Raw genomic sequence first — 27798 nt, 5'->3', positions numbered from 1 at the left:
GATTGGGGATAAAAGCATCATATAGTCAACCCAGGACACCTTCCATCCTGTTTGCACTGGGTGCCTGAGGCTACAGCACGTTCCTGCTGCACACACAACAAAGGTGGTGGGTGCCAGAGGAAGATGCAGCAAAGCAAACACACATTCCCCATACAGCCCTCCTGCAAGTGAACTTTTAACAGAAGTGAGCAACCTGCAGCCTACAATCCCATCAAAGAATTGGGAAGAGAGGTACAGGAGAAAGAAAGAGGCTGCTCCCCACTCCATTAGGATCCGGGAGCACAGCTGTGGCAAACAGCATGTTGTTACAAATTGAGACAGATGGAAATGTGCTTCCTTGTCAAAGCTGTTATTCCCCAAGAGCAAAGAAATTTTGTTGTCTTAAACGTGCTGTGAGTAACAGACAAAGATCCGGAAATAAAACAAAACTAATAATATAAAACTAGGTTTGGAAGATGAAATTAAAGCTGTCTTTTGCACAGAAAGGCAAAAGGTTTTATCTATTTTTCTTAACAGATAAAGCCCCCTTTCTTTTTAGTTCCAACAGTATATGTTACAAAAAGCACACACTGTCTTACTGAAGACTTAACCTATTAGAAATAAATTACGAATGTTGGTCATACAGTATTATCAACAGGATCATTTCTGTGATCGAGTCATTTACAAATTCTGGTCTGTACAAAATACTGCATAATACGGGATCCCAAGTTTTTCAATAACCTTTGAATTTAAACTACAGCACAACCCACTCATGAAAGGTTCTTAAAAATTTTCGATACCAACAATAATGTGAATTTAGCTTTGAATAAAACCACAGAATTTTCTGCATAAGAGTGATTCAAGGTTAATTTAATAGTGAGCTATATATTTTATTTTAAAGTCCATTTCACAATAAAGCTGAAGACAAAAACCAACTTCCAATTTCACCAGCAGTATGCTTTTCTAATACCGCTCATTTCTTCCCATGAAAGCAAACCCACTCTAGTACCATTCCTTTGTCTACTGAATCCTCACCAGAAAATAAATGCTAATAGCATCTTTTCCATTAAGGAAGAGGATGATAAGCAAACAGAAAGATGTTTTGCCCCATAGGTGCCAAGATTACAAAACAACCCCAAAACTAACAACTCCATATTTTAAAATTGTCAATTTATTTTCCCCAAATTCTTTCAGTCTTCAACATCCATTAGGAGGAAAAAACAAAAAGAAGAAAAAATAATGCAATTAACATTAAAGTGTGATTATTCCATTTTTCCATTTGTTCTTGCACAGAAAGCCAAACACATCCACTTCAGACAAGTTATAGCATCAGCAGCGTCCATTATCTCACAGAAACCACATTCAAGTACAACTAGAAAAAGCAGTTTCAAAATGCTTCCATATGAATTAAAATAATTCTTTTACTGTTTTAGGTTTTGCATTCTGAGTCTTTAGAAATGGTGATTTTTTTATGAGGTTTGGTAGCCTCATCCATCAGTTCCTTCAGCTGCCCAATCTGTTCATCACGGAAGTCATTAAGTTTTTCTTCTGTGAGCTGAATTCCATATACAGCCTTTTCTCTCAAGTTTTGTTTGTCCTCTTTAATTTGTTGCTGGATCAGTGCTGCATAGTTCTAATGAGAAAAAATATAAAGGTCACAAAACTGACAAAAGCAAGATTCAGGTCAACTTTTTTTAATAGCATTATATTGTAATAGCATACTCTTACACAATCTCCTACACAGTCTATTAATCAACAACAAATGACTAAAGAAATTTACACTTTTTATAAGAAAGAAAACTTACTCAAGCATTTCTAGTATCTACAGTCATTTTATGTAGCTAGTTTAAAATGCATGTATGTACAGATTAATGCCCTATCATATACTACCCTTGAAAACAAAACAAAATTTTATTATAGATCTAATGTTTATATTAATATAATCTTTCCTATATAGCAGGATGTCAATAGGATACACTTCATAAACTGATACATCCAGAAAAGCATTATTCCCAATTTTCAGCTAAAAGAAACCTTGGCACTGCATATTGAATTGTTAATCCAATTACCAGCAAAGTAACTAAAGCCACTTCTTCAACTGTATGTCTAATAATTTCAGAGAAGTGGGCAAGAATAAAGATATTAATGAGCCTGTGATAAATTTCAAAATGACACCATTTACTAACATAAATACATTAGATTGTTAATGGACCATGTCAAGCCTCACTGAAGTCAGCAGGATCTCACCAGCCCTGTTGCAAAGCTTAATTCATGCTATTTAAAGAAAATCGACAGCTAAAACAAACTGGGGCAAACAAAAGTAAATTTTTATTTGTACAGACTCTGGATAAGATTCTTCAAGGTTCTTCCCAACATCGCCTCTCCCACTTTTAAATTAAGCAGGCATTCAGAAACAGCAACACCATGGTTAATTCCCGTGGTAAACCTACACCTCAGCGGCACTACCTCAGGGTAGAGCTGCTGTAGGGTTTAAAAGAAACTAAATAGGTTTTTTCCCAATGCTTGAACAATCACATTGTAATGATAAGATAAAAAATTGTAATGGGTTAATCTTCAACTTTGTAATTTACAGCATTTCTTATTGAGGCAGATGCACAAATGTGATCTCTCAAGCTACCCAGGAGAGCAGTAACACACTGACAGTTACACATCAACCATTTCACCTCATTCTACTTTATTCTATCTTCACATTTCTGCACAGAACAATCCACTCAGTAATGACTCTGGACTAGAGAGAAAAAAAAAAAAAAAACCCAAAACCAAATCAACAAAAACTAACAAACCCACATAAAAAAATACCAAAACAACAACCAAAAAACCCACTCAAACAAACAAACAAACTCCACACTACTTTCATTATACCAAACAACATTCACAGCATATAATTCAGAAACAATACTGAAAGCAAGCAATGCAAAACCCTTCACATCTTATCAAGAGATGTGATTGAACACACAAACCTCAAGAACCCCTCCATGCAGTGTCCCACCAGTGCAGGCTCCACAGAGGGAGCAAAGCCCTCCACACCTCTAATGACAACAACCTGGGGGCAGCATGCAGCTATTGCTGCAGGCATGAGCTCTGGTACCTAGAAATAACTCAAGTCCATTTAAGAAACAGTTACAATTTTACAAACTCTTGAGTGTTTTCCAAAAATATAAAATTAATTACTGGCAAACAGTTATTAAAATTAAAATTATTATTTAATTAAAAATTAAAATTAAAATTAATTAAAATTAAAACAGTTATTAAAATTAATTAAAATTGTTTGGGTTTTTTTTTTCTAATCTAACACCACAGTATCTCATCTCACAGCATTACAGAACCCAGATCTCAGAAGTGGTGGTCCTCCACAAAGCTGCAATTCCCACTCTCACAGGTGCCCTGCACCCAGACATGGTCATGGACTGTACATGCCCTATTCCTTACACCTGGTGTTCTGCTTCACAGCACTCAGTGGGCTCTCATCTGCACATCACTGCTGACTCTTTTCCCCCACTTATTTTCTAGCTGAAGAAATGTTTTGTACATGCCACAAAGCCTCAGTCGTTGCAGTTTCACATCGATCTGCAATGTGAACAGAAATTCAATACTGGACAGTGGAAACATACTGGGCTCTGGTTGGCTCCTGACAGAAAATGGAGCTTTCTCACCTCATTTTACCAAAAGTCAGTGATGCATCAAATAAAATATGTTTCAGCCTTTACATAAATGCTGAAAATAAGATGAACTATGTGGCATATCTCATTTTTTCTGCCGGTGTTACCAGATAAGGAACAAACAAAGCCTGGAATATTTAACTGTTTAACACATTACTGTTTCCTCAGAAATTAATACTATTATTATGTGATCAGTGATTTGTGGAGAGGTACTGCATGATTTGATGGTACGTAGTAATTTAAGATTCAGCTTCTATCTAGAAAATGTGCCATTTTCCTAACAACACATGAACTTAATGTGCTAAACTCCAAAGTTTTGTAACAGGTTTAAAAGCATAATGAAAAAAAAAAATAAAGGGGAGACACTAACATCTACTCTTTCAATAATATAACTTTCATCATAAAATACAATGATCACGGTCATTGTGAGGTAATAAGGAGCAGTACGGTCAGGTAAGGTCTAGTTTTCATTAGAACTTAATAAATTCAGAATTTAACTATTTTCCAGTGTCATCTTCCTTACCAGCAGAACTGAAACCAACTCAACTCTTGCCCAGTTTCCTCAAACAAGGAAAATTACTTCACTTCTGCCTTTCATTTTACGTTATATTTAACTGCATCTTCCAAATATAACAAAACTCCTTCGTCGTCAATCATGACACAAATCCTTAGGAGATTTTTCAAGGGCATCTTATTTCAATTATGGATCACACTGTGCTCACAAAAACAGAGACAGAAGACACAAAATGGGATACAAGTAATCCTGCAGCCTCACAGAGCCAGGCTCAACATACACAAGGACGGCAGAGGGACACAGGAGCTCTCCTCCCTGGTGGTTTTCAGGCTGGTAAGTTTCCTTCCTTTGGAAGGAAAGGATTACTACAGTGATCTTCTGTGTGCACCAGCTGTAAACTTTCTTTGGGTTTGTGTTTTGCTTGCTTTTACATGAAAAAAGCAAGCAAAACCCAAACCACTTGCTGAATAGCAACAGCCCTTCCCCCTTGTATGCGACAGCCATCAGAAACACAGAGGATCAGAATCAAGTTCAAGTTACAACCACCTCTCCTGACTATTTACCATCAGAATATGGCTGATTTATTCCCTGTTAAATCCCAGCCTGCTGCCCATCCGTATCACAGACACTCTGCTCACCTTAAAGGAGGCCCAAGGTAACAGCCCAAGGTGCAGACTGGCCGTGTCACTGCACTGCCATCAGTGTGTGCAACCACAGAGACAGACAGCCCAAACCCCTCTGTACCGCCAGTGTGGGGCAGATCCCTCCCCAAAATGTCTGATGCACTCCTCACACACAGGCCACGGTTCTGCCTCAGATCACTGGCATCCACAGCATGCGTGCTGAACTCAAGCATCAGGCTCTCTTAAAATCCTCTATAAGTAAATGCTTGAACCTCTAAATTATTTATACAAAAAAATCAGAAGGTGAGTGTCTGCTATAATCAATAACCTTAGGGGCTTTTTGTTTAAATTCACTAACTGAAGCAAATACAGAGTTCCCCTCTGCTCTCTGACTCACAGGCATCCTCAGAATGCACAAATTCATAAAAAGGGCAAGGGGATGAGATGATATTTGAGGTTTAAAATACCACACACTACAGAAAGAGCATCAGCCTTCTTGTTTTCCAAGTTGAGAAAGGATTAAATAGAAAAATAAAAGCAAAAAACACACAACCAAAAGCCCTACTTCCCTGACTGCCAGATATAGACTCCTACAGATCTAGTCCACACTGACACACATTTATCTCATATGCTAATACAAAGGGCTGATAAACATTTATTATTTAATCATAAAATTAAATGAGTTAAGGGCACATTTGTTCATTTTCACTGGAAAGCACAACAATCCTAATTTTTATTTTCTCTGGCATCTTCCTAAACATGTACAATGCTGCATTTTGGACAACTGCTCCAAAAATCTCAGTAAGATATGTCTGTTCACAGTAACTACCTGTACAATTCACTTTCTGGTCAAATTTTCTCTTTAAAAAAGGTCTAAAATTTTTATCTCCTTTAAGCAGTTGAAGTATAAAGCTGAAGTATTCATCCACTCCAAAAAGGCTATCTCCACTTGCAGCCAAATTAATGACAGTACTGATAAAAAAATATTACTGTGACCAGATCAGAAAATGCTACTCTGAGATGTGTTAAAGAGGGCACAGTAAGGCACTAAAAAAATGCTAGTTTATTTTAAATTTATTTTATCCAGGGTGACATTAAAAAAAAAAAAAAAAGAGAGAGAGAGAGAGAAGGCAGCATGGCCTGACAGGCCACTGTCATCGCTCCCTGGAAGTTAATTTCAAATTGCAGCATTTCAAGTGTTTCTGCTGCTACTCAGAGCAAAATCAAACACATGCTGTGAAGGGTGGCAGCATGAAGAAACAGCTGTGAATGAACAGCACAGCAAGGAGCACCCTGTTCTTATTCTTGTGCAGAGATATGTTGAATTAATTATTTCATATTCATTCAGATAGAATTCTGCAAATTACTTACTATATTTTTTACTGTAAAACTGTTTTGATGTTAAACTGAGAATCAGAAAAAGATACAGTATTACAGATGTGATTTTTAAATGGGGGCTACACCTCATGAAAATCCAGAGTATCTTCTTCATATGTTTTACCTGAAGCCACAAGTATAGTTAGAAATGCAGTAATAAACCCAGGAAAATTCTACCACATTTAAGCTCAGCTTAATAAACCACTACAGTGAACATTTTCATGCACTCACATACACATTAACCCACAGCAATCTATATTCCTCAAGATAAGACCACTAAAAATAGCCCTAAACATTTTTAAAATTGTATAAAATACAATTACTGCCAAATTAATTAACTGATGTGAATAAACAGCTATGTAATGTTCCACATCCTCTAACACGAGCAATGTATTATCAATTTCAAAATTTAAATATCAAATCACTTTTGGTTTTGTGAAGGTCACACCATTAAAAAATGAAAAAAGAAAAATCAATATACTACAAAGAGTTCTGCGTAAACCTTCCCCCTGCTTTTGAAAATACCTATCAAATGGTATTTGAATGATACCAAGTAATGACATATGGTAGCATTAGAAGAGTTTCTTATGTGAATAATTAAAATAGTAATTGCTGGGAAAAGGGCAACAGAATGAAGAATCAAGACTTTCACCCTGAGGTACCTAGCACAGCGGAGGACCTCTAGGGAATAAAGATGTCCAGCTCCTATTGCAAGTCTTGACAGAAGGTGAAAAAGAAACTTTTTCTTGTGGCATTTGCATCACCTCAGCATCCACCATTTGTGTGACAACATACCAAGCACATACAAGAAAGAAATAGCAACAAGCTACTGTAATTCATGAGAAGCTCCAAAACAAGTTGTGTAAAGTGCAGCTTGGATAAGCTATTTTGTATTTCAGTCCATTATTAGATGGAAAGATTTGCAGAGATCATTTCAAGCCAAGTCATGCACTTGCAATGGAACTGCCTACACCAAATACCACATGCCTAAGTGAAGCTAGAAATGTGGCTTGTCTTTGTGCTGGGCACTGGAGAGAGAAACTTCTGCCTTGAACATGCTGTGATGACTGGATACACTGTCCTCCAGAGTTGTGCTTCTCACCACTGAGAAAGCTACTACAAGTCTCTGTCTCCATGGCTGGAAATGACTATCTAAACAACTTCCTTGCCTATGGTAAAAGGAAAATGTTCATTAGTTATTTTGTTTTGTGCTTTTGTAATTACATAAGGCAAAAAAAATACCATTTCTCCTTGAATGACTCTGCAATCCTTTCCCTGAAGTTTATTTTATCTTTTCCTAATGCTGCTGATATCACACTTGGCAACACCCAAACACATGAGAGAAAAAAACTTTACTTCCTCTTTATCTTTAGAACTAACTTTGAATTATGCATAATTTCATTTCTGGGGATGAAAGACTATGTCTTACAATGCACAGAGGTAAAACAGATTTCTCCAGGACAACATCTCTGTATCATAAAGAACAGAAACAAGAAAACATCAAAGTTTACTAAAAGTTAATCTGAAAGGAAAAGCCATGAGAACTTTTAACAATATCAGGTTTTCCCAGGATATTCAAGAAGGATGCTAGTATGTGATTATCAACCAATTTCAGGGAACTGATCACATTCACACAATGATGCACATACTGTAACTATACAGAATTGTTACCATAAGGGGTTTGGTTGTTTTTTTTTTTCAGTTGCTTGCTTGTTTGCAGTTTGGGAGCAAAGAATGAAAAAAGGTTCAGCAAAAACGGAGCCAGGGAATATAATTATGTAATACTTAGAAATCAGCATGAAGAATTATTATTTGATCAGGAAGGTATAAAATGGACTGCTTTTTCTGAACACAGTTAACTAATATTGTTAAACTCGAAGAAATGACATTTATTTAGAGGAATATGAAAAAAGCTCAAGGACTAAATCAGCTTTGTTTGTAGCTTAAATAACATGTTATTTTAATGTCCTTTTTTAAAGTAAGATTTATGAGATCATAATCTGAGGTGGGAAGTTTATGGCCTGGCCATCAAGGTAAACATATATAAATGTTATTGCCTCCAAAATGGAACCCAGCACCATTTGTGGAAAAACAAACTGTGATTATTTATTTCTTTCTGAGTGCAGAATACTTATGCCACTATTGTACATTGGAACCAAAATACAGGTCACTAAAAGCTTTTTGCATCATCTGGTAACAACCATAATCTTTAAATCTTTAAGATTCTCTCCACTTAAGTCAATAAGCTTCATCTCAGGCCTTACAAAGAAAGCCTGATCTTATTCTAGGGAATAAGAAAGTTTAAAAATTTGGAGCACACCTGAACACTTTAGCAAAAATAAAATGGTCAATTAAGTTCTGGAAAAAGAGATCAATCTGAAATGTGAGTGCAGCACAAGAAATTAAGCAGGAGGAAGAAATGGGAAGTAGAAGGAAAGAAGTGGTCATGCAATTGGGATCCAATGGCTAAACAAGACCTTGCCATGGTTCTCTATCCATGGACAGGTTGTATCATTCAAAGTGTGAGTTCTACTGAAAAAAAAAAAGTTATTTTATGAGAGGTTTAAAAAAAATTCTTCTCTGATGTACATATTCAAATTTAAAAGCCTTTTAAATTGGTATTGGAGGCAAAAATACTTGGAAGAGAAATACATTAAAACCTCCATCAGAAAACTTATTAAACTTAACAACTTAAGAACAAAATGTGGACAATTATTCTCTCTGGAACTTCATCTGTAAAAATCAGGATGAAAATACACTGTTACTAATGCCAAACTATCAGACTGCTGACAAATAAGGACAAATAAGTTACAGACCAGAAAAATTAAATTTCAAGAACATTATTTCAAATTTTCATACAAATCCTAAGAAAAACCCAATAATGTGAAAGATGGTCATTTCTTGACTCAGTTTCTATTTTACTTTGACATTTTATGGCGTGCATAGCCAGGCAGCTCTCTGGCTAATAAAAAAGCAGTGTTTTATCTGGCAAATATTATGCTATAATCTCACGGAATACCCAAGGATTTATCGCATGCTGTAAATTTAAAACAAGGCAAGGGAAAGACTGTTAGTCACAGTATCAGTTTGGTTTTAGGAATTTCATTTCTAATGCATCAGTTACACTGTAATATTTCTATTTAAACATTAAGCTAGGAAATCTTGGCAAAGTGTTTCACTGCAGATAATTCCCAGACAAATATCAACACTAAGTACAGGCATCTTACCCAAAAAAAAACACCAAAGTCTGTTTTATCAACAAAAGCACACAACTATAATTAAAGCTCACAATGCAAACATCATTTACAGACTTCTGTATCAATTCTTTAAAAGGGGACAAGCATCTTAAATCTGCAGTTATTTCTTTCAGAAGTACTATTTCTATATTTTTAAGGAAGATGATGATTTCACATCTTGATATTCACAAAAGGAAAATAAAGCCTGTTTCCAAGACAACCACATTAGTTGCCAGACTGCTAGATACTAAGAACATGCAAAAGATTATATATCCTAGATGATTACATTTCAAAGACTTCCATGCATGTTCTTCTACTCAATTTATACCTAATGATGCATTTGAAGTGTACATATATATCCAAAAGAAATTTGGTATTCTTATTTTTCCATTGCATGCATTTTTACATGCTCATTAGAAATAAAACCTTAAACTAATACAGCAACAAAGAAAACCTCAAGTATAAAAAAAAATTAATCCACTAATAGGCATCTTGTATTGATTTCCATGACACCACAAATAACCCTTCTGCTGAGGGTGCACTGAATTTTTTACTTTAATGGACCTGTAGAAGAAATATGTGCTTGAATGAATTAACTAAAAAGTCATGGGCAATATTTTAAAAACATACAAGAAGGTCATTAGTATAGAAGTCAGTCACCCCTTGGGACAAACAGACAGAAACTTCCCCAGTTTTAAACGAACATGGTCAATGTTGCCTGTTCCAATACAACACATGAAATACTAATTTAGCAAAGCAAATTTGGTGTCAGAAAACACTGAATCAGAGGCTGATTTCTTTGGCCAGCATTACCATGGTCCCTCCAGCAACAGGGGACAGAGACAAGCCCTACCTCAGTGCTTGTGGAGGCATTTAAAAGAGACAAACAAGGAGTCATGGAAATTTATCTACCTGCTTCTTCAACAAGACACAAACATTCTGAGGTGTGCTCTTCCCAGAGCACTACTGAGGAGACTGGCCATCAATAAAAGGAAGCCGACACACAGGCAGACTCATGATTTAAAAAATGAAAAAAATACAGCCAGTGGGAAACACAGGTGAATTCTTATAAGGGTGTTACTTATCTAAGTATGACATTTAGTCTGGAACTTCTGAAAGTTCTACTCTGTAAAAATAAATCAGTGTATTTAGCCACAATCATCTAGCTGCAATTCAGTCCTTCTTACTTTAAACAGCAGCAATAGGACATCTCTATGAAAAGAAATGCAAATTGATGTAATTGACATCCTCCTTATTACAACAAACAACACACTGGTTTATATTTGTAAATTCACTCTATGGAAAGAAAGCTTGTTACTGCAATTAACATCTACTTCACAGTACTTAATAAAAGGCAAGAAAGGTTAACTTATTACTCTCTGTGCTAGACCCAGTGAAAATTTTTAAAGTTCTTGTTGCTGCAGCAAAATATGTTAAATGGCATCCAAGTTTGAGACCAGACAAATACTTTGTATACACATACACCTGCATCTGTCAAATGAAATTACTAACATACATTGTTTAGAAAGTCATCCATAACCTCCAAGCAATAGAATAAATCACGGCATTTCCTTCATCTTTAGTTTTACTGCTCTCAAAATTACAACATAAAGTTCCTTAACGTATGTAGCCAGAGAGTCCTCTGGTTTAACTGCAGACAAAGATGCTCAGGGAAACTAAAAGTTCCCATCCTAAACCTGGGCTTATTTTTTCAGCAGTTTCTTAAGGCAAAAAAACCAAAGCCTATAAATTTATGTATCTTACCAATGGTTTTTAAGTTGCAGATTTTTATGTCATTTCTGAATTATTTCAGAACTAGTCACAGAAGTTAACTGAAGAAAACAATTGTCATCAGTACAGTCAAGAGCTGCTAAAAGGGAGCATGAATCTTTATTGACTACATGAGAATCATACAATCTGAGATACCAAAAACCTTCTGTAATCATCTGCAAGTCACTATCCATTTATCCAACAGCTCTGGCATTTAAGAGGATTTTTAGTGTCTGTCACAATACAGCAAGGGATAGCCACCCCATCAAAGACTGGAGGGATTAAGCAGAAAATGAAAAAGAAAAATTCAGTCATCTGCTAAACAAGTTTTGAAATTCAATAAAGTACTGTAGAGACAGTTAATCTGAAAGTACTTCTGAAAAAACCCATCAAATATTCTGTACTGTTCTTGAGGAGATCAAATACATATCAAACTCAAGCCTCAACACGTTCTCCTGTAATCTCTATACAACAAATACTTCAAAAGCAATTCACCTATATCTTCTTCTTTTTTTTTTTTTTTTCTTTTTTCCTGCTATTGCCAGAGGTTTTCCAGCAATTAAAGGGGGCTTGCTTTCAATTAGCAATGACACAGAAATCAGGATAGGGGAAAAATTAAGGAATGGAAATCAAGTATGTCAAATAGTTTAGAGCTCTATGTACTTCAGTTTTAAGTGAACACTCAGTTAACAAAGCTCTAAGATTTCACAACAAAAATCCAGACTACCTATATATTACTAAAAATTCTCACCCACCTAGAATCTCTCCTTTTTCTCTGTGCAAAAACAGGCTGTCTGATCCCAAGCAAACAGGTATATGTTGAACTGGCATGGAAGTTAATTTACCTCAATACTTAAAAAGCATGTGAAAATACCAGAGCCATGAAAATATCACGGCAACCTTTCAGAAATAGGGATGCACCACATAAATATTGGTCAGGTGAGCTCAGTTCTGTGCTCTGGCACCCTTGCAGGTGCTTCTACAGCCACGTGCCACAGTCTTCACTTAGAGGTAAAAAAAGCATTAACATGTGGAGCAGAAGCAGCCTGCCTTTGGCAAAGATAGCACAAATGGGAAGTGTCACATACTAGTTGTACTTGTATGTCCAAAACTCCCATGATAAACTACCTCTGCTCTAAGTGGTACCGTTTAATCATTTTGGTATGGTGCACCCAGATCTGCTCAGCTGCTCTCTGCACACTAATACAATGATATCATTAGCATCAATGTCAAACCACTGCACTGTTTGCTTACACTGGATTAAGAACCGAGTTCTTTTCCTACTGATGATCAGGAAGGGTTTTAAATTAGAAAAATAAGTTTAGAAAAATCTCTGCCTGCCATCCACTGATAATGAAATAAATATGGTTCCTACCAGTCAGAGAATACCAAAGCTATTCAAGAGGTTTCATTTGTGTTTCAGGACTTTTCAACACTAAGGAATTACCTCAGCTTATATTTGCATGGCTTTAAAATTACTCTGGACTTATTTAAAATGATGCAATGCTATGTGAACAATAAGAACTGGATTTATTTTTGAATTGTTTATATTTCTTAATGGATTTTACTTGCTATCCAATACAAATATGGAAAAGAAAGTCTTGTGCACATCTGCCCACAAGCAGAGCAGAACCTCATGGATCACACTGAAGGGCAATCCATGGGGTCTTTGTGGGCAGGGGTTTATTTCAGTCTTAAAGGGGTGGATGAGTATTATTAGCATGATTTGCTGTCCTGCAGAATGTTTCATGTACCTTTGAAAAAAAGTAATTTGTGAAGGCACCGGTTGGAGGGGAGCCTAGACCAGTCGCACCACATCTGTTTAGTGATGTAGGGGAAAGCCCTCCCCCTCACCTGCGTCATGAGACACAGCAGGGGAGCACAGCACACATTTGCTGCAGGTCACAGCTCGGAGCACCGGCCACGCACAGGAAGGCATCAGACTGCAAGGGCTCCTCTGCCATCCCAGCACTTGCATCACTGCTATCACAGAAGACACAGGTAAACCAGAATAAACACTTTTTCCAAAAGCCACTTGTGGGCTGCTCGGGAAATGTCCCTATGGACTAGACATTGAAAGCTCCCCATGGACCTCTGCCGCACAGGCAGGAGCACTACAGCAAAGGCAGCCTGAAGTGTACCTGCTGCTATAGTGAAGGACTAGCCTTGCCTAGTGACCGCTGCCCTAGAAAACTGGAAAAAAATGTAACATCTCCATGTCAAGGCATAATGCTTTAACATGAATTTTTAATGCCTCAATGGGCAGAAACACTCAAACAATACAGCATTGGGGAAAAGCGCTGGGATCATTTGTATTCTACTATATTTACGAGAAAAATAAAGCAGATTTCCTCATCTTCACTTAACTATTTTCTATATCCACTACAGCAGTGAATTTACAAATAACAACTTTGCAAAACATCTTCCTTTACAGAACCCTCTTGCTAATGCTTTATTTCATCAGGTAGGTAGAGATTTCCCTGGGAAAGTTCTGCTACAGTGGCTGTCAAAATTATCATACCTATTTGAAATGTTTTTCAGAATTTATCTTCCCTCAACAATGCTCCTACAAACTACCTAATCAAAAATGAAAACAAAAAAGTTCCATTACTCAGAAAAAAGGAAACCTTTGGTAGGTAACTTGGTAAGTACTCAGTGATAGGGGCATCACTGTACCAAAAGCTTAAATCAACAAATGGGACATACTAAATAGTACAAGGGATCACGAGAATTTAATCTCACACAACAGAATTGAACAGCTGAAGGTGAAGGAAAAAAAAAATACAAAGCCAAATAAAACAAATTCAAAGTGAATTTCAAATTCACAATTAAATCCACTGCATATTGCTGTATGCTTTTTGCTAGACTACTAAATAAATTCAAGTGGAACAGTTAGATATCAATCTAATGCCATGAAAGACTGGAACTAAGTCTTTTAGATCCCATGGCATTAATTTTCAAAAAAAAAAAAAAAAAGCACAAACTCACACACTTTATTTATCCTCATACTTGTTACCATGCATTAGAAGGGTGCAATTGTGCAAATAAGTACACAAACAATCCATCAAAAACAATACAATAAAAATTAATCATGATGTAGACAGCATTCACAGCAGTTTAACACAGGTTTCCAAGCTCTTGCTAATTACCATGAAAGTTGCTCCATCACAGTTACATTCCACACTGTATAGCACATTAATCCTCATTTCAATGACATATGCAATCTATATGGCTGACTTGTGTCTCTGACTCCTGTATAAAAACAGATAAACTAAACTAAAGCATATGAAACATATTGTGGAAGCATAAATACACTGCTAAATTCACACCTACACAGTTACATTTCTATATAAGCTTAACTAATTATTAGGCAAAACCCAACACAGTATGATTTAAAATGCTTCAGATTATATTACTCTTGGACTGAAACCAAGCAATTAGAAGTGCCACAAAGGATACCAATGTGTGCCAGTGATCATGGACCTTCAGAGTGCTGAGTGTCAGCACTTGTACTTTAATAACCATTCAGCTGTGACTACAACTTAGGTTACAACTGACTTTTAGAATTGTAGTTAGTTTTGCTTGAACAGAAGAAATTTTGGGAGCCCTCTCAGCTAACATTTGAAAATTAATACTTTAAGTCAAATCTTTTCTGCACATCCTCTACCAGCAGAATCCAAAAGGGTTTGTATAAAGGACTGGATGAGGTCACAACCAACCCGATCTAAAATGGCATTTCCTTTAAAGGTCTTCCAGCCTACCTCTGCCTTATTACTCCATTCATTAAAAACCCAAGATTAGTCCAAGCTATATTTTAATGACTACTCCCAAGATAAAAATATTTAAATTATAAATCTCGGGTTATTGTTAAGATCTGACATTATGTTTTGAGGACTATCAGATTTCAGATTTTTTTCAAATGTTTCAGTACTGAAGATATCATACTATATCAAACAGTTCTCTTCTTCCCTCAAGGCAATTGTTTCAAAATAACTAAATCAACTACAAAGTTCACTAAGACAGACAAGTTCACACACTTTAAAAATCAGTAATACAATACTGACACTTGAATAATCAGCTGATTTATTCAAACTCTTTTAGTATACAAGCTTTTATTAACACACACAAAAGCTAGTTTCCATTCTATTCTTTCATAACCAACATAAAACTTTATTAACAGCTATTTTTCAGAAAAGAAACAGACTGTATTAATAATTTTCCTCATTATACCAAAGTCATTGAAGCTTTACTTGCACAATATGCAAGTGAAAAAAAGAACAAAACCTCCTTTCTACTGGAAACATAATACACACTATGCAACAGCACTCAAAAAAAATCTGATCAAAATCTACAAGCAGTACATCTTAACCAAATGAGTTCACCAAATGAGGCTCAGTGACAACAAAGCATAATTAGAAATGCTCTAATACACAAACTGGCATTACTCAAAGGTTTATTTTCTGCCTACTTGCCCTTGAGGTATTGTGTAAGATGATAGTAGCTCTAGTTTTTCCAGGAACTTGGGAGCTCCCCTATACCCATCATCACCCAAACAAGTTAACAGCTTGTTACCTGGCTCATGCAGCTTGTTCTTCACGTAGCTTTTCCTTCACCCATACAACACCCTATCAGAGGCACCACACCAAACAATCTTCCCAAACTCAGTCTCATCTCTGTGGCCCATGAGAGTGTAAACCTGGCCCATGACATTTCAGAAGCAGGCCAGTAAAAGGGAAAGATGAAAAAGTGAAAGTGTGTGCTTGTCTTATCAACACAAAACACAACCATGAACAGCAGCTGGACTATGTTCTCCAGAGGCCTCTGAAGTAGCAGTGAATGCTCACTTTAAATTGAATCAAAAATGAAATTTTCTAAGATGTTAGTATTCAATTAATATTTGAATGGTACTGAATATTACAGATCTAGGATGCAGAATAACGAGACACATGTCTGGCAACCCCTCCTGGTTAGAAAGACAGCAAAGGTGGATTTTTTCACTTTCTTTTCCTTCCAGGAACATACTTTCCACTAGAGCTGAACAATCACAAGTGCTACTGTGCAGACACAGTGCCCAGCTCTGACATGCAATTTCATTATGGTCAAGAGAGTCTCCTCTTGGTTCACCAGACCAGCAGCGGAACAGCACTAGAGAGCTTAGTTTGTTTCTTAGACAGCTCAATCTTCACATGGATTTCAGATATGACAACTCTTGATTTGGAGAAAGGTAGATAAACCCAACAGCTGTTGAGAATCTGCTAATGTGTGACAGAGAGAATTCAGAACAAAAGCAACACTTGCACTTGACAGCAGAGGAGACAGCGCTCTGTCTGCAGTAACAACTTATTGCAGTGCCAGGGAATGCTTTGAGAAGCTATCAGAACTCAACCACCCACCCTGGGAGCTTGGTGCCACAGTCCCTGGCTCAGCTTTTGATCAAGGATAACCATCTTTATGCAAAACAATTCCCAAATGCAGCCAGTGAGCTGGCAGAGATCAGGGGCTGCTCCCAGCAGGCAGTTTGGATACAGCCACCCTGCTCTGGAGCATAGGAGTTTAAGAGCATGGAAATGGGCTGTTCCACTGCCAGCTGCAAAGCAGCCCAAGCACATCAGCTCAGCAGTACAGACCCACCTTTACCTCGACAATGCTGTGGCCAAACAGTCCCCAGAAAACACTGCAAGAGGTGTTATCTCTATTCCCAAGCAGTATTTCATAGTGCTTATTCATACTGCTTATTTTTGTCTTGTCTTTTGTGCTGTGTAGTTTTTGTGTTGGGATAACTTCTTCCAAAACCCTATTACCGAGAAGGCTCCAAAGGCTCTGAATGGCAAAGTACAACATTTGGAATGCTGTCAAGCAGAATTAATACAAAGATTTGCTTGCATGCAAACACGTTCCAGTTCTCTCACTGCAAAATTCCAACTCTTTTCTCTTAACCAAACACTCTGATACATGAATGGATTTACCTTCATGCTTCAGTGAAAGAGCTCAAAGGAACTTCAACTTCACCTGCAGCTACTGTCCACTGAGGGACTGTCCAGCACACTTGCCATTTCAGAAGAACCCACTGAAATCACCCTGTGATTTCAATATGCTTTGCTTCAATTCAAAGCCATTAAACACTCAATGAAGTAGATGGTGCCAAACCCCTGAAATACACCATGCATGTATACTGCATATATGTAGATATATGAATACAGAAAAAAAAAATCCAAAAGGTTGTAAATAGTTAACATCTAGAAAATTAAGTCTGTCAAACACTTAAGTTTGTTAACACTGGATAACTGACACTAATCAATGTTCCAGAAAACATCCTTAAGAGAAGCAAGCTTGTTGTAACATCAAATGAAGTCAGAAACACTTTTTCCTGAAAGCAACAGGAATAAAACAAAATGCAGAACACATAGTTTCCAAGAAAGAGCTGATGAAATCCAAACTACAGAACACAAACTAGAAGTTAAAGGAGAATTTTCCCAGGAAACATGTGGGAATGCAATGAAATTGGCACTGAGGGCTTTTTTCACAGTTTTTTTCTCCAGGGCTTAAATGGCATCCCCACATCTTCACAGGTTTCCCACCAGCCACAAGAAAGTACTCTGCATAATTTTTGAAGTTGAGGAGGCATAATATGTGTGTGTGTGTATATATATATACATACACACACAGAGACATATATATATCTATATATATCTATACACACACATATGTATAACGTATCTCCTCTCACCAGGAATATAAAATAAAACCCTTTAGAACAAAAAAAAACACACACAGATGGTTCTGTGTGAAAAGTCAAAATCTTGTTAGCTACATAAGGAGTATTTCCATTACTGGCAGACAGATGGAGGGAGTCAAGGCTGTGAAGATGACACCCATCATCTCAATCCAGGGCCTGGTGGTCCAAGCATATTTACCAATTTCAAAATAGTCTTCTACTGCAGATGTCTACAGAGGCCAAGAGAGGCCTTGCCCACATGCAAAACACCAGCAGCTAAAAACACCAGCTGTTGAAGTTTAGAGATAGCAGCACATCATTATTCATGTCCCAGGACACATAATCACAGGACAATGTCTTTTCAAAATTTGGAAATTACAAACAGAATATTCTTACCAGGATTTCCTTGTCTATTTTCACTTCTTAGTTCCTTCTTACACTTGTAACTGGGCCATCTGTTTTTCCATATGCTTAAAGGTTTTACAAGGACTTGGCCTATTGCAAGCTGAGACTTCAGCTTCCAAGTCTTTCTTGTTACATATTTTCAGCAATTCCAATGCAAGACACCTTTACACCTTCTGTAATGAAGCTCCCTGAGCCCTGAAGGATTTCTGGGTCATCCTCCGTTCAACTAAAATACTTTGAAGAACAAAGGCATCTTACCTCACACACTACTATTTTTGCAGCCTTGGGATTTAATGCATCAGCAGGAAACAAACCTTTAAACAGCTCCACTGTAAAATATAAATATTTAATTGTTTATAGCAATATAAATATTTAATTGTATTATATCTAAAAGCAAGGGTCTACCACAATTATTTTCTCCTATTTGGTGAGGTCTGGAAAACACGCTGCTGCTGAGGAGTGGCATCTGCTGGTAGACAAGGACTCCACAAAAATCAGTTTCACCAGTAAAACAAATAATAATTTTTTTTTTAAAAGACAAATCAGAGTTCACATTATTCACAAAGCAACTCTCATTTCTTTCTTGATCAATAGGATGATGATGTTTTTCTCAACAGTGTAAATCCTTTCAGTTATGCTGATGGTACTGAACTGCCCATGAACCAGAATAACATTGCTAGTGCTACCAATGAAATTTCTTTTCACTTCTCAATCAGCAGCTGAAGAACAAAAGACATGTTTGCTATTTAATTAAAACCCTTCATTATCATGGATCTCTTAAATAAATTCTTAAAATGACTCACTGTAATAATGGATGTTAAATAGCTCACCGGGGTACTTCAATGTGAACAATAAACTGAATTTAAAAGGTCCAGAAAACAACAGAATATCATGATTTGCTGAACACCTTAAAATTAATTCCAAGTATAAAATAAAGTTTAAACTACTGCAAATAAAGTACATAGACAGAACAAGTAATTGAACATGAACCAAAATATCCTTCATTTTAGAGCAGCCTGCTTGTACCACTGCCAAAAGCTGACCTACACCTTCCACAAGGTTTTATTATTGGAACTGTGGCAACCTATAACTTTTCGGCTTAAAATATCATGGTGGATGACTGACATATGCCATATCCATTTTGAAATGGGCACAAAAAAGAGAAAAAGATTCAGTTTAAATGTTTCACTGGCATCCAGAAATAAAGCAGGAATAAATAATATTTTATACTATATTTTCATTTTTTAAAAAAACTTGCTACTCTAAAGAGTACTATGCAATACCAACATACTTTGTAATAGCATCTAAAATGTGACATTACTAACAATAAAACTTTTTATTTGGTGGAAAAAACATTTCCATTTGGCCTATTACAGTACACTTCCAAAAATACAATAGTTTTAAAACTCAATAGATCTATTATGAAAAAAAAAATTTAAAAGAGTTTTGTATCTACATACTGAGGCTCCATCTGCTCTGGGCTTACTCTCCTGGGGACTACCACAGCTGATCTGCATTTTATAATCAAAGAATATGCCAAGTTGGAAGGGACCCACAAGGATCAGTCCAACTCCTGGCCCTGCCCAGCACCATCCACAAGAGTCACACCCTGTGCCCAAGAGTGTTGTTTACCAATGCAAATCCAAACCAGAAAGCATATTATGACAATATTATGACTAAACCAGGTGGAAAGCCCAGTAAAGTTTCCTAATTGAAAAGCCTGCTCAAAATTTGCAGCAGTAAATTAACAATTCTCAATATATATTTCAAGAAATAATTTAACAAAAACTGAATCGGTAGGTATTCTCGTTTGTATTAGAAAATTCAGCAGCCTCTTTTTTCTAGCACAGGAACAAGGCTTCTCTAGCTAAGTATTTGCTGCCATCATGTGTACACTTTAAAAACTGCAAACTTATGAACAACACTTTTCCTTCAGCAGGTCAAAAATCAGCCATGAGTGTACACACAAGGGCATTACAGACTTCAGTCAAAAGGTGATGAAGTCTCAAGGATTGCTAATATAATATGAATTCTTACCTCAACACAGACTGCCTATTAGAAACCAAATTCTACTACAAAGACCACATGCTTTCGCTATGCAATCATAAGAAGCAAGAAACTGGTTATAAATAAATGGTATCTGATGGCCCACAAAAACAAATAAACCAGTTTCTCTGGCTTATTCCATGCAAATATCAATACTTTCAACACCACACAACACCTCCAGCCATGACATCTCCAAAGAAGCAACAGTGATGGGGACGTAAACCCTTCCACCGCATTTCTTCTGGTTCAGGAAGAAGAAGAAAAAAAAAAAGACAAGAAAAAAAACTAATGTTTCAGTGACCTAATATTCATTTCCTCTAAATTACTGACTAGAATAGTTCAGCAAGAAGGAAAAAAAATACAATAAAGTTGTATAAAACTAGTTTAAGAAGTCAAGATTACACCATTCAGTAATTCCCACAGAGAACCGTAAGATGCATCTACATTGTGTCTGTTAGCCAGCCTTGAAATATGGGTGCAAGATCAATTTAGAAGGTATTTTACAGATTTACCTAGTTACTACAGTGAGAAAAAAAGTGCATCTCTCTTTCATCTTAGACTGCTCTGTCTCTCACTAATACCCCTGAAACAATAAAAAACAGGATATTAACAGAACTCAACCCCCCCCACATACCAATAAGCCTAAAATCCAACACTCAGTAACTATGCTTCTAGTAGGACTTCTAACTTGCTCATTAGAAATACCTAATTACTATACATTGCTTCTGGATATGACCTTCAAAAGCTAGAAGTTCAAACATCTTATCAGATACTAAGTTTAAATATATTTTCTAAATTATATCCTTCAAAAATATAGTTCAAAATTAGCAGCTTTGAGACACAGAAACAAAATATATTTCAGCAGGAATTTTCTGCTCGATGGATTCCCAGGAGTGAGCTGTACAAAAAGCAGAATATCTCTAAGAAGACTTATGGTTGTAAGTACAGTCAGCTTCAGCCTCAAAACAGGCAAAGCTCTCAGCATTACAAAAGACAGCTAGAGCAACATGAATGGTGATAATGTCACTAAATACAAGATAATGAGGTCAAAATCTGAGGTTCAACTTCTTACAAAAAACAATATTCTATTAAATTACTTTAATATCAGTGAACTGTGTAAAAAAACCCTTTCATTCTTCAATGGGTACACATCAATATGTCCTAAGTACAGCTCTATATATAAAAAATATAGGGCTTTAAAATCCTCCAATATCCATAACACTATTTGTGCAACCTCACATTACACTGAAAGAAGAAAAGAAAAAAAAAAGCAAAACAGTTTCTAAACAATTATTCTGATGTGCTCCAGATACCATTTTACCTTGCAGAAAATACCAATTTTCTGTCTACACAGGACAGAAAGGCACATCCATACAGTATATGCAATTACAGCACTCATAATATTATTGCAGTAATTACAAAATATGGTACTTGACAGCACTTGTAGAAAGTTGGCAGTGTTTACAGTGTTGATAGTGGAAATGCACTGACAAGGTGGTAAAAAAACCTACCATGCTTACAAAACACTACATGCTGACAATATTCACACAAGTACCAAACAAATGCTAGAAGGAAGGTGTCAATAAAATACAAACAAGCAGAAATCCTCAAAACTTTGCAACTGCAATTCATACTCAGTTTGTTTGTTTGTTTGACCCATGTGGTGTTTAAGACACTACATTGTCTTAAAATGCAACAAAGTTCAGACCTGAATACCTCGTGCTGCAGAGCAGAATGAGTTAAAGGACATGAACAATACTCTTGAATTGGTGAAGACTGTGCAGCAAGAGCTGTGAGAAAAAGCTGTGAGAAAGAACTGCAGAAACTGAGGAAGATACATAAAGAAGGAACTGCAGAAACTGTGTCCCCTTCTCAAAGAACAGAAGAGCCTGCTGTGATTAACTGTGCAAAGAAAACATATACATTATGGCCTGCTATGTACTAAATCACACGTAGACTGAACAACTGGAAATTGTTATGCAGAAGCTAAAACAATATAAATATCTGTGCCTTTTGTCAATAAACACCCTTGCAGCATCACACTGCTTGATCCATCTTTCAATCACTGTTAACCTTCATCGCAAAACCTAACCTGGCAGGTTTTCTAAATTCTATTGCAAAATACTTTTAAATACTAAAAATAGGGCTAAAACACTGGGGCAAAAGAATCAGGATACCCATCTATTCCTGTTTCCTTTTTCTTTGTTTTGTTTATATATAAGAGAAAGCAAGAAATCTAACAACACTCATACTTGCACACATACAACTTGAAGAAAACCTTTTAAGAAACCTATTTGCTTTCAGTAACCTATGTTAAGTTAAACTTTTTTAATGGCTGTCATGGAATAATGAAAAAGAGGAATCAGCCTAATTCACAGCAAATAAGAGTATTTGGATAGCTGAATGCACAAAATAACAGACTGCTGGTCATTGCAGCTCTGACTTTAAAAAAATCTGGAGGGCCTGAGAATTTTGTGCTATTACATATATAATTTATACATAATAAAGGCTTTTGATTCCTTGACTCCCTAAGTTTCACACATATACACAAGTACAGTGGTATGCTAGGAACATGGCTATGCACATGCTGTCTCATATGCTTGGACAGAATTTTATACCACCACTAGATGGAAACCTGAATTACCTTTTAAACTGACAATTCTGTAAATGCTCCATTACTGGTTCTGCTTCTACTGTGTCTGGTTCTTTTCTTATTTAGAGACCTATTCTCACACTGCCTGCCACTAGCCTGTACGCATTAGGAAGGTGCAGGTCTCTGCTCATGGAGCAGACATTCACAAAACTTCTACAGTACCTTCAACCCTGAGACATATGGCCTCTCAGTGCTATTCAATGTAAGGAATGAACTGCTAACACTCATTAGAGATGCATCCCTCTTCTACAGCAATTTAAATATCTCAATCTAAGTTGGAACTAATAAAATTGCTATACTCTGCCAAGAAACTTCAGTTCAGGAATTCAATTCATGCCACATTTTAAATATCCAAGGCATGCTACGAAACTATCTGAAATTTATAAACCTATTTGCACATCATGTATTTGTACTTGCACTGTACCTGAGGTGACTGGCACAAGCAAGTGACTGACATTACTGTTGGATGTCACCCCTATGACTTGGACATGATTTCCTGCTGTGTCAAAACAGTTGTAAATAAAAACTTCAACTAACAGATAAGCAGTTAGAAAAACAGCCATCTGACTAGTACATGCAATCATAGATATGATAGCATAGTGATAATTGGCATAGTAACATGACAGAAGCATTGAGAATACTGATGCTACAATTTATAAAATTTTGAATTTAGAAAATACACTAAAGGTCTAAAACCAGCATGTACACAGGGAAAAAAAAATCCACTAAAAACCAACCAAAAAGAAATCACTGGCCTCAGCAGTGGCCAGGGGAACCTGAAAGAGAACGATGCTGCTTTCCAGGTGAGAAGTAACAAATTCCCCTTCCTGCAACAGATGTGCATCATGCACAAGGCAGTGGGTATCCACCAGGCTACCACAAGTCTCACCACTTCAGAAAGCTCCCAGACTGCCTGGATTCTCTACGGAAGACAAGCAGACAACAGCTCCTGCTTCTAAACCCAAATGTGAAAGAGCACTGAAAGGATGGAACTGATGGCATAATATGAAAAAGATGTTATTTGCATTAAACTTCACAAGAGGGATTCACAACAAAAGGTTGTGAATTTGCAATTGCACTTAAATACTAACTCAGGACACTCACCAAATCATGGGTGCACCCAGGCAAAACTTAATCTGAGGTAGATTTCAAATCCTACAACCAAGCAGGCCACCAGGAACGCCAGGTCAGAGCAGCAGCCTGATTTCCTGCTGCCATTCATGCCTAAATCCCACATGCTCTTCAGTTCATCAGCCACAACTCCCTGGCTCTCAGAAAAGTGCAAAATTCCTTCCTACCTTTTGAGAAATATACAAGAAAATAGAGGAAATTGACTCCAATTTAGTTCTACAGATTAATAACTAGTGAACACCCTAAGTGGGGGATAAAAACATAGGACTCAGTAGGAATTTACTCTTAATAAGAAGGTTTTCATCCAGATAGCCATAAAAATCACTAAAAGCAAATTCCAATGTATCAGTAATGTTAAAATGAAATACTACTCTAAAATCCTATTTTACTTTAATAAAAGTAAAAAAATTGCAAAAAACCTAAGTACATATTTTACTTCAAAAAAAAAAAAAAAGTATTTCTCTGTCAGGCAAAGAAAACATCTCCTATATAATGTACTTCACAAAACCTGAGAGCAGAATTCAGAATGCCAGCAGCTGTTTTATACTTATACTACCTACATTATTTGCTGAAAGACAGCACAAAGGGCAACCCACACATCCCATTCCCATTTCAGTCTGACTCCAGTACTGGTCAAATCTCCTCTTCCACCCTCTTGGACTATTTGCTCTTCAAATTCTCCGTTCAACATTTAAACATATTTTTGAGAGCCAGTAGTTTAAAAATAAATCAAGAAGGGGAGGGAAGATTATACTTGCCCAGAAAATTAAGAAGCAAAAAGTTCTGCTAGTGTATCCGCTGATGAGCAGAAAAAGACATATCAAAACTACTATATTCTCTGAGATATGACAGCACCCCACAATCATCCCAGCAAAGTAAATGCTGCAAGTGACGCAGGCAACTGAAAATAAATTGGATGAATGACAATTATTTGTATTGCATCAAATACTCTGACTCAAAAATTTAGTCATTCCTGAGAGGCTATGTGACAGTTGACTTGAAAGCTTGTAAAAAGATTTTCAGGGTCAAGAGTGACCAAAGAATTTCAAAAGCAATTTATTCAATCTATTAAATTGAGAAAATGTTGTGCAATTCTGCAGAATGATTCTGCCTTAGAAACAATCCAGGCCCTCTCATCTACAGTGTCAGGCTTTTTAAAAAAGCCAAGTACAAAATGGTCATTTTCAAAATTAATGCTTACATGTGAAATAAATTGTTACTGAAATTATATAGCTGAATATTGCACCTATTGCAATCTCAAATTAAGTAATCAATACTATCTTAATATTACTTATCTTATGTAAGCATTCTCATCAGCTACCATGATTTAGAAGACTGCTGAACTAATTGACTTATCATACCTGTCAACATTAATTCAATACCATTCCAAGGTAATAATCAGTATCAATCTAATTATATCAGCAGTCTCCTGTAAACGAGTACCAATTATTTTAATTAAAATATTAAATATTTAGAAAATAGATAGGAACATATATTAATAATTTATATGCTTAATTTGAATCTACCTGAACAAGCATCATTCCTGAACAACAAAGTTTACTTTCTTTGTATCCCCCTTCAATACTTTCCAGCAGGTTTCCAGACACAAACTAGCAATCCAGTACCACAATATTTATATTCTTTTACATAAGCACATATAACCTTGCAGTCTACTATTGGTCGTACCCACTTAAAAACTCCTCCAAGAATATTCAATGGATAGTTTCCCTATTTTATAAATGCAAATAGGTCAGCTTAGGTTTCCTACAAAATTTCATTAGCGATCTACATGGTTGGCTCTAATATTAAATCACTCAATTCCTGTGCATTCTAAACAAGATGAGGTCCCTTCTCATCTCCTTTACAGGAAAACAACATGAACCACTCACATACTACAGCCATATAATTTCAGAGCTTTTTACCTCTTTTCTCCCCTCCTTTATTTTTAAAGCTGATCTTAGAAATGTCCCTACAGGTTTTCCACCATGTCTCACAAGAAATAAAGGAAATTTGTTCCATTTGTGAGACACAATCACAGAATCATTCAGACTGCAAAAGACCTCTAAGGTCATGGACTCCAACCTTTGATCAAACACAACTTGTCAACTAAACCACGGCACTAAGTGCCACATCCAGTCATGTCCTGAACATTTCCAGGGACAGTGACTCCACCACCTCCCTGGGCAGTCTGTTCTTAACAATTATTTTTGCTAAGAAATTCCTTCTGATGTCCAACCTGAACCTCCCCATGGCACAACCCGAGGCTATGTTCTCTCACCATGTCACTAGCTGCCTGGGACAAGAGGCTGACTCCCACCTGGCTACAACCTCAAATTAATATCCCAGCTCCCTTGAATCAACATAATTTAAATAGTAAGGGGGGCAGGGGCATGTGAGGCAACCATAATGTGATTGAAATGCCAGACCTGTTTTCTAAATGTTCAGCTAATATGAATCAAATTGGAGGACAAGAAAGCACACCTCAGGCTATAAACTAGTATATTCAGGCACACCCAGAAGGTCTGACTACCCAAAGAGAGACTGAAGAGTTTTAGCAACAGTGAAGTAAGTACCATGTTAAAATAAGACATCCTTGGAAATTTTCATTCAAAAAGCATTTCAGATGACTTATTAAGATTACACTTCATATTGAAATCCTCATTCAGACTCAAGAAACATCACTGCAATCATCATATCCATAATCTTTACCCTCTGATGAATATACATCAAGATATATTACTTTAACATAAAATTAAGAATACTAATTTTCTGTAACACGAGACATCATGCCACTCTGTACCAGATGCCTTCAACAGAAGGCATGAGGAAAGAACATTTCCAGATGGGAGCTGAATATTGACAACACCAAAGTGCATACAGCAAGGTATATGCTTAGCCTAATGAACAAGCAAAGTGGGAAGAAAAAGGCTGGAAACACAACACACCAAAATATTGTTATCAGAGCTGTAAGCATGTATTTTTCAAAAAGAAAAAAAAAAAGACAAAAGGAAACTTAAACAACCAGTTTGTATTAATGTTGTAGTGATTTGTTTAGGTGGATTTTTTTTTGATTGGTTTGATTGATTTTTGTTTCGTTTAATAAAATTAGAGGCAAGAATTACAGTGATGGTACAGGCTACATGAACAGCAGCATTATCTCAGCTTCACTCATGGCTAACTGGGTGACTCTTAGGCAAGACCCTAAGCACTTCACAGCTATGCTGGTGTGTCCTGCAAGAACTGTCCGGGAGCTTCCAGCCTACTTCAAGAGAGTGTCCTGCTGCCCAGGAAGGGTGCAAAGAATAACACAGAGGAGAAACAAGTGGTGCACAATACACCTGCTCACCACCTGCTGACTGATGCCCTGCCCACGCCTGAGCAGTGATCAACCCCTCAAAGCCAATTTCCCCCAGTTTATATACTGAACATACTACAGGTTGTATGGTGTGGAATATCCACTTGGCCACTTTGGGTCAGCTGTCCTGGCCATTTTCCCTCCCAGCTTCTTGTGCATCTCCTCACTGCCAGAGCATGGGCATCTGAAAAACACTTGATTTAGAGTAAGCACACTTAAGAACAGCTACAGCAGTGCACTACCAACATCATTCTCATACTAAATCTAAAACACCGCACTGAACAACCCACCACAAAGAAAATTAACTCTATCTT

General features: G+C 36.7%; 1 protein-coding gene across 2 annotated transcripts in view; it reads right to left on the bottom strand.

Annotated features, from left to right (window-relative positions):
- Window positions 1–832: 832 nt before the first annotated feature.
- Window positions 833–27798, bottom strand: part of SDHAF3 (succinate dehydrogenase complex assembly factor 3) — a 29066-nt gene continuing 2100 nt past the window's right edge. For both annotated transcript variants that reach the window (XM_041466772.1, XM_041466773.1), the window contains exon 2: window positions 833–1612. In XM_041466772.1, the coding sequence (XP_041322706.1) occupies window positions 1409–1612 (204 nt within the window). In that variant the 3' untranslated portion in view covers window positions 833–1408. The remainder of the gene's footprint in view (window positions 1613–27798) is intronic.

Source organism: Pyrgilauda ruficollis, unplaced genomic scaffold, assembly GCF_017590135.1.
Source record: "Pyrgilauda ruficollis isolate IOZ18807 unplaced genomic scaffold, ASM1759013v1 scaffold2, whole genome shotgun sequence".
Classification (NCBI taxonomy): domain Eukaryota; kingdom Metazoa; phylum Chordata; class Aves; order Passeriformes; family Passeridae; genus Pyrgilauda; species Pyrgilauda ruficollis.
Note: the sequence above shows the minus strand (reverse complement) of the source record. Positions and strands in the feature narration are given on the sequence as shown.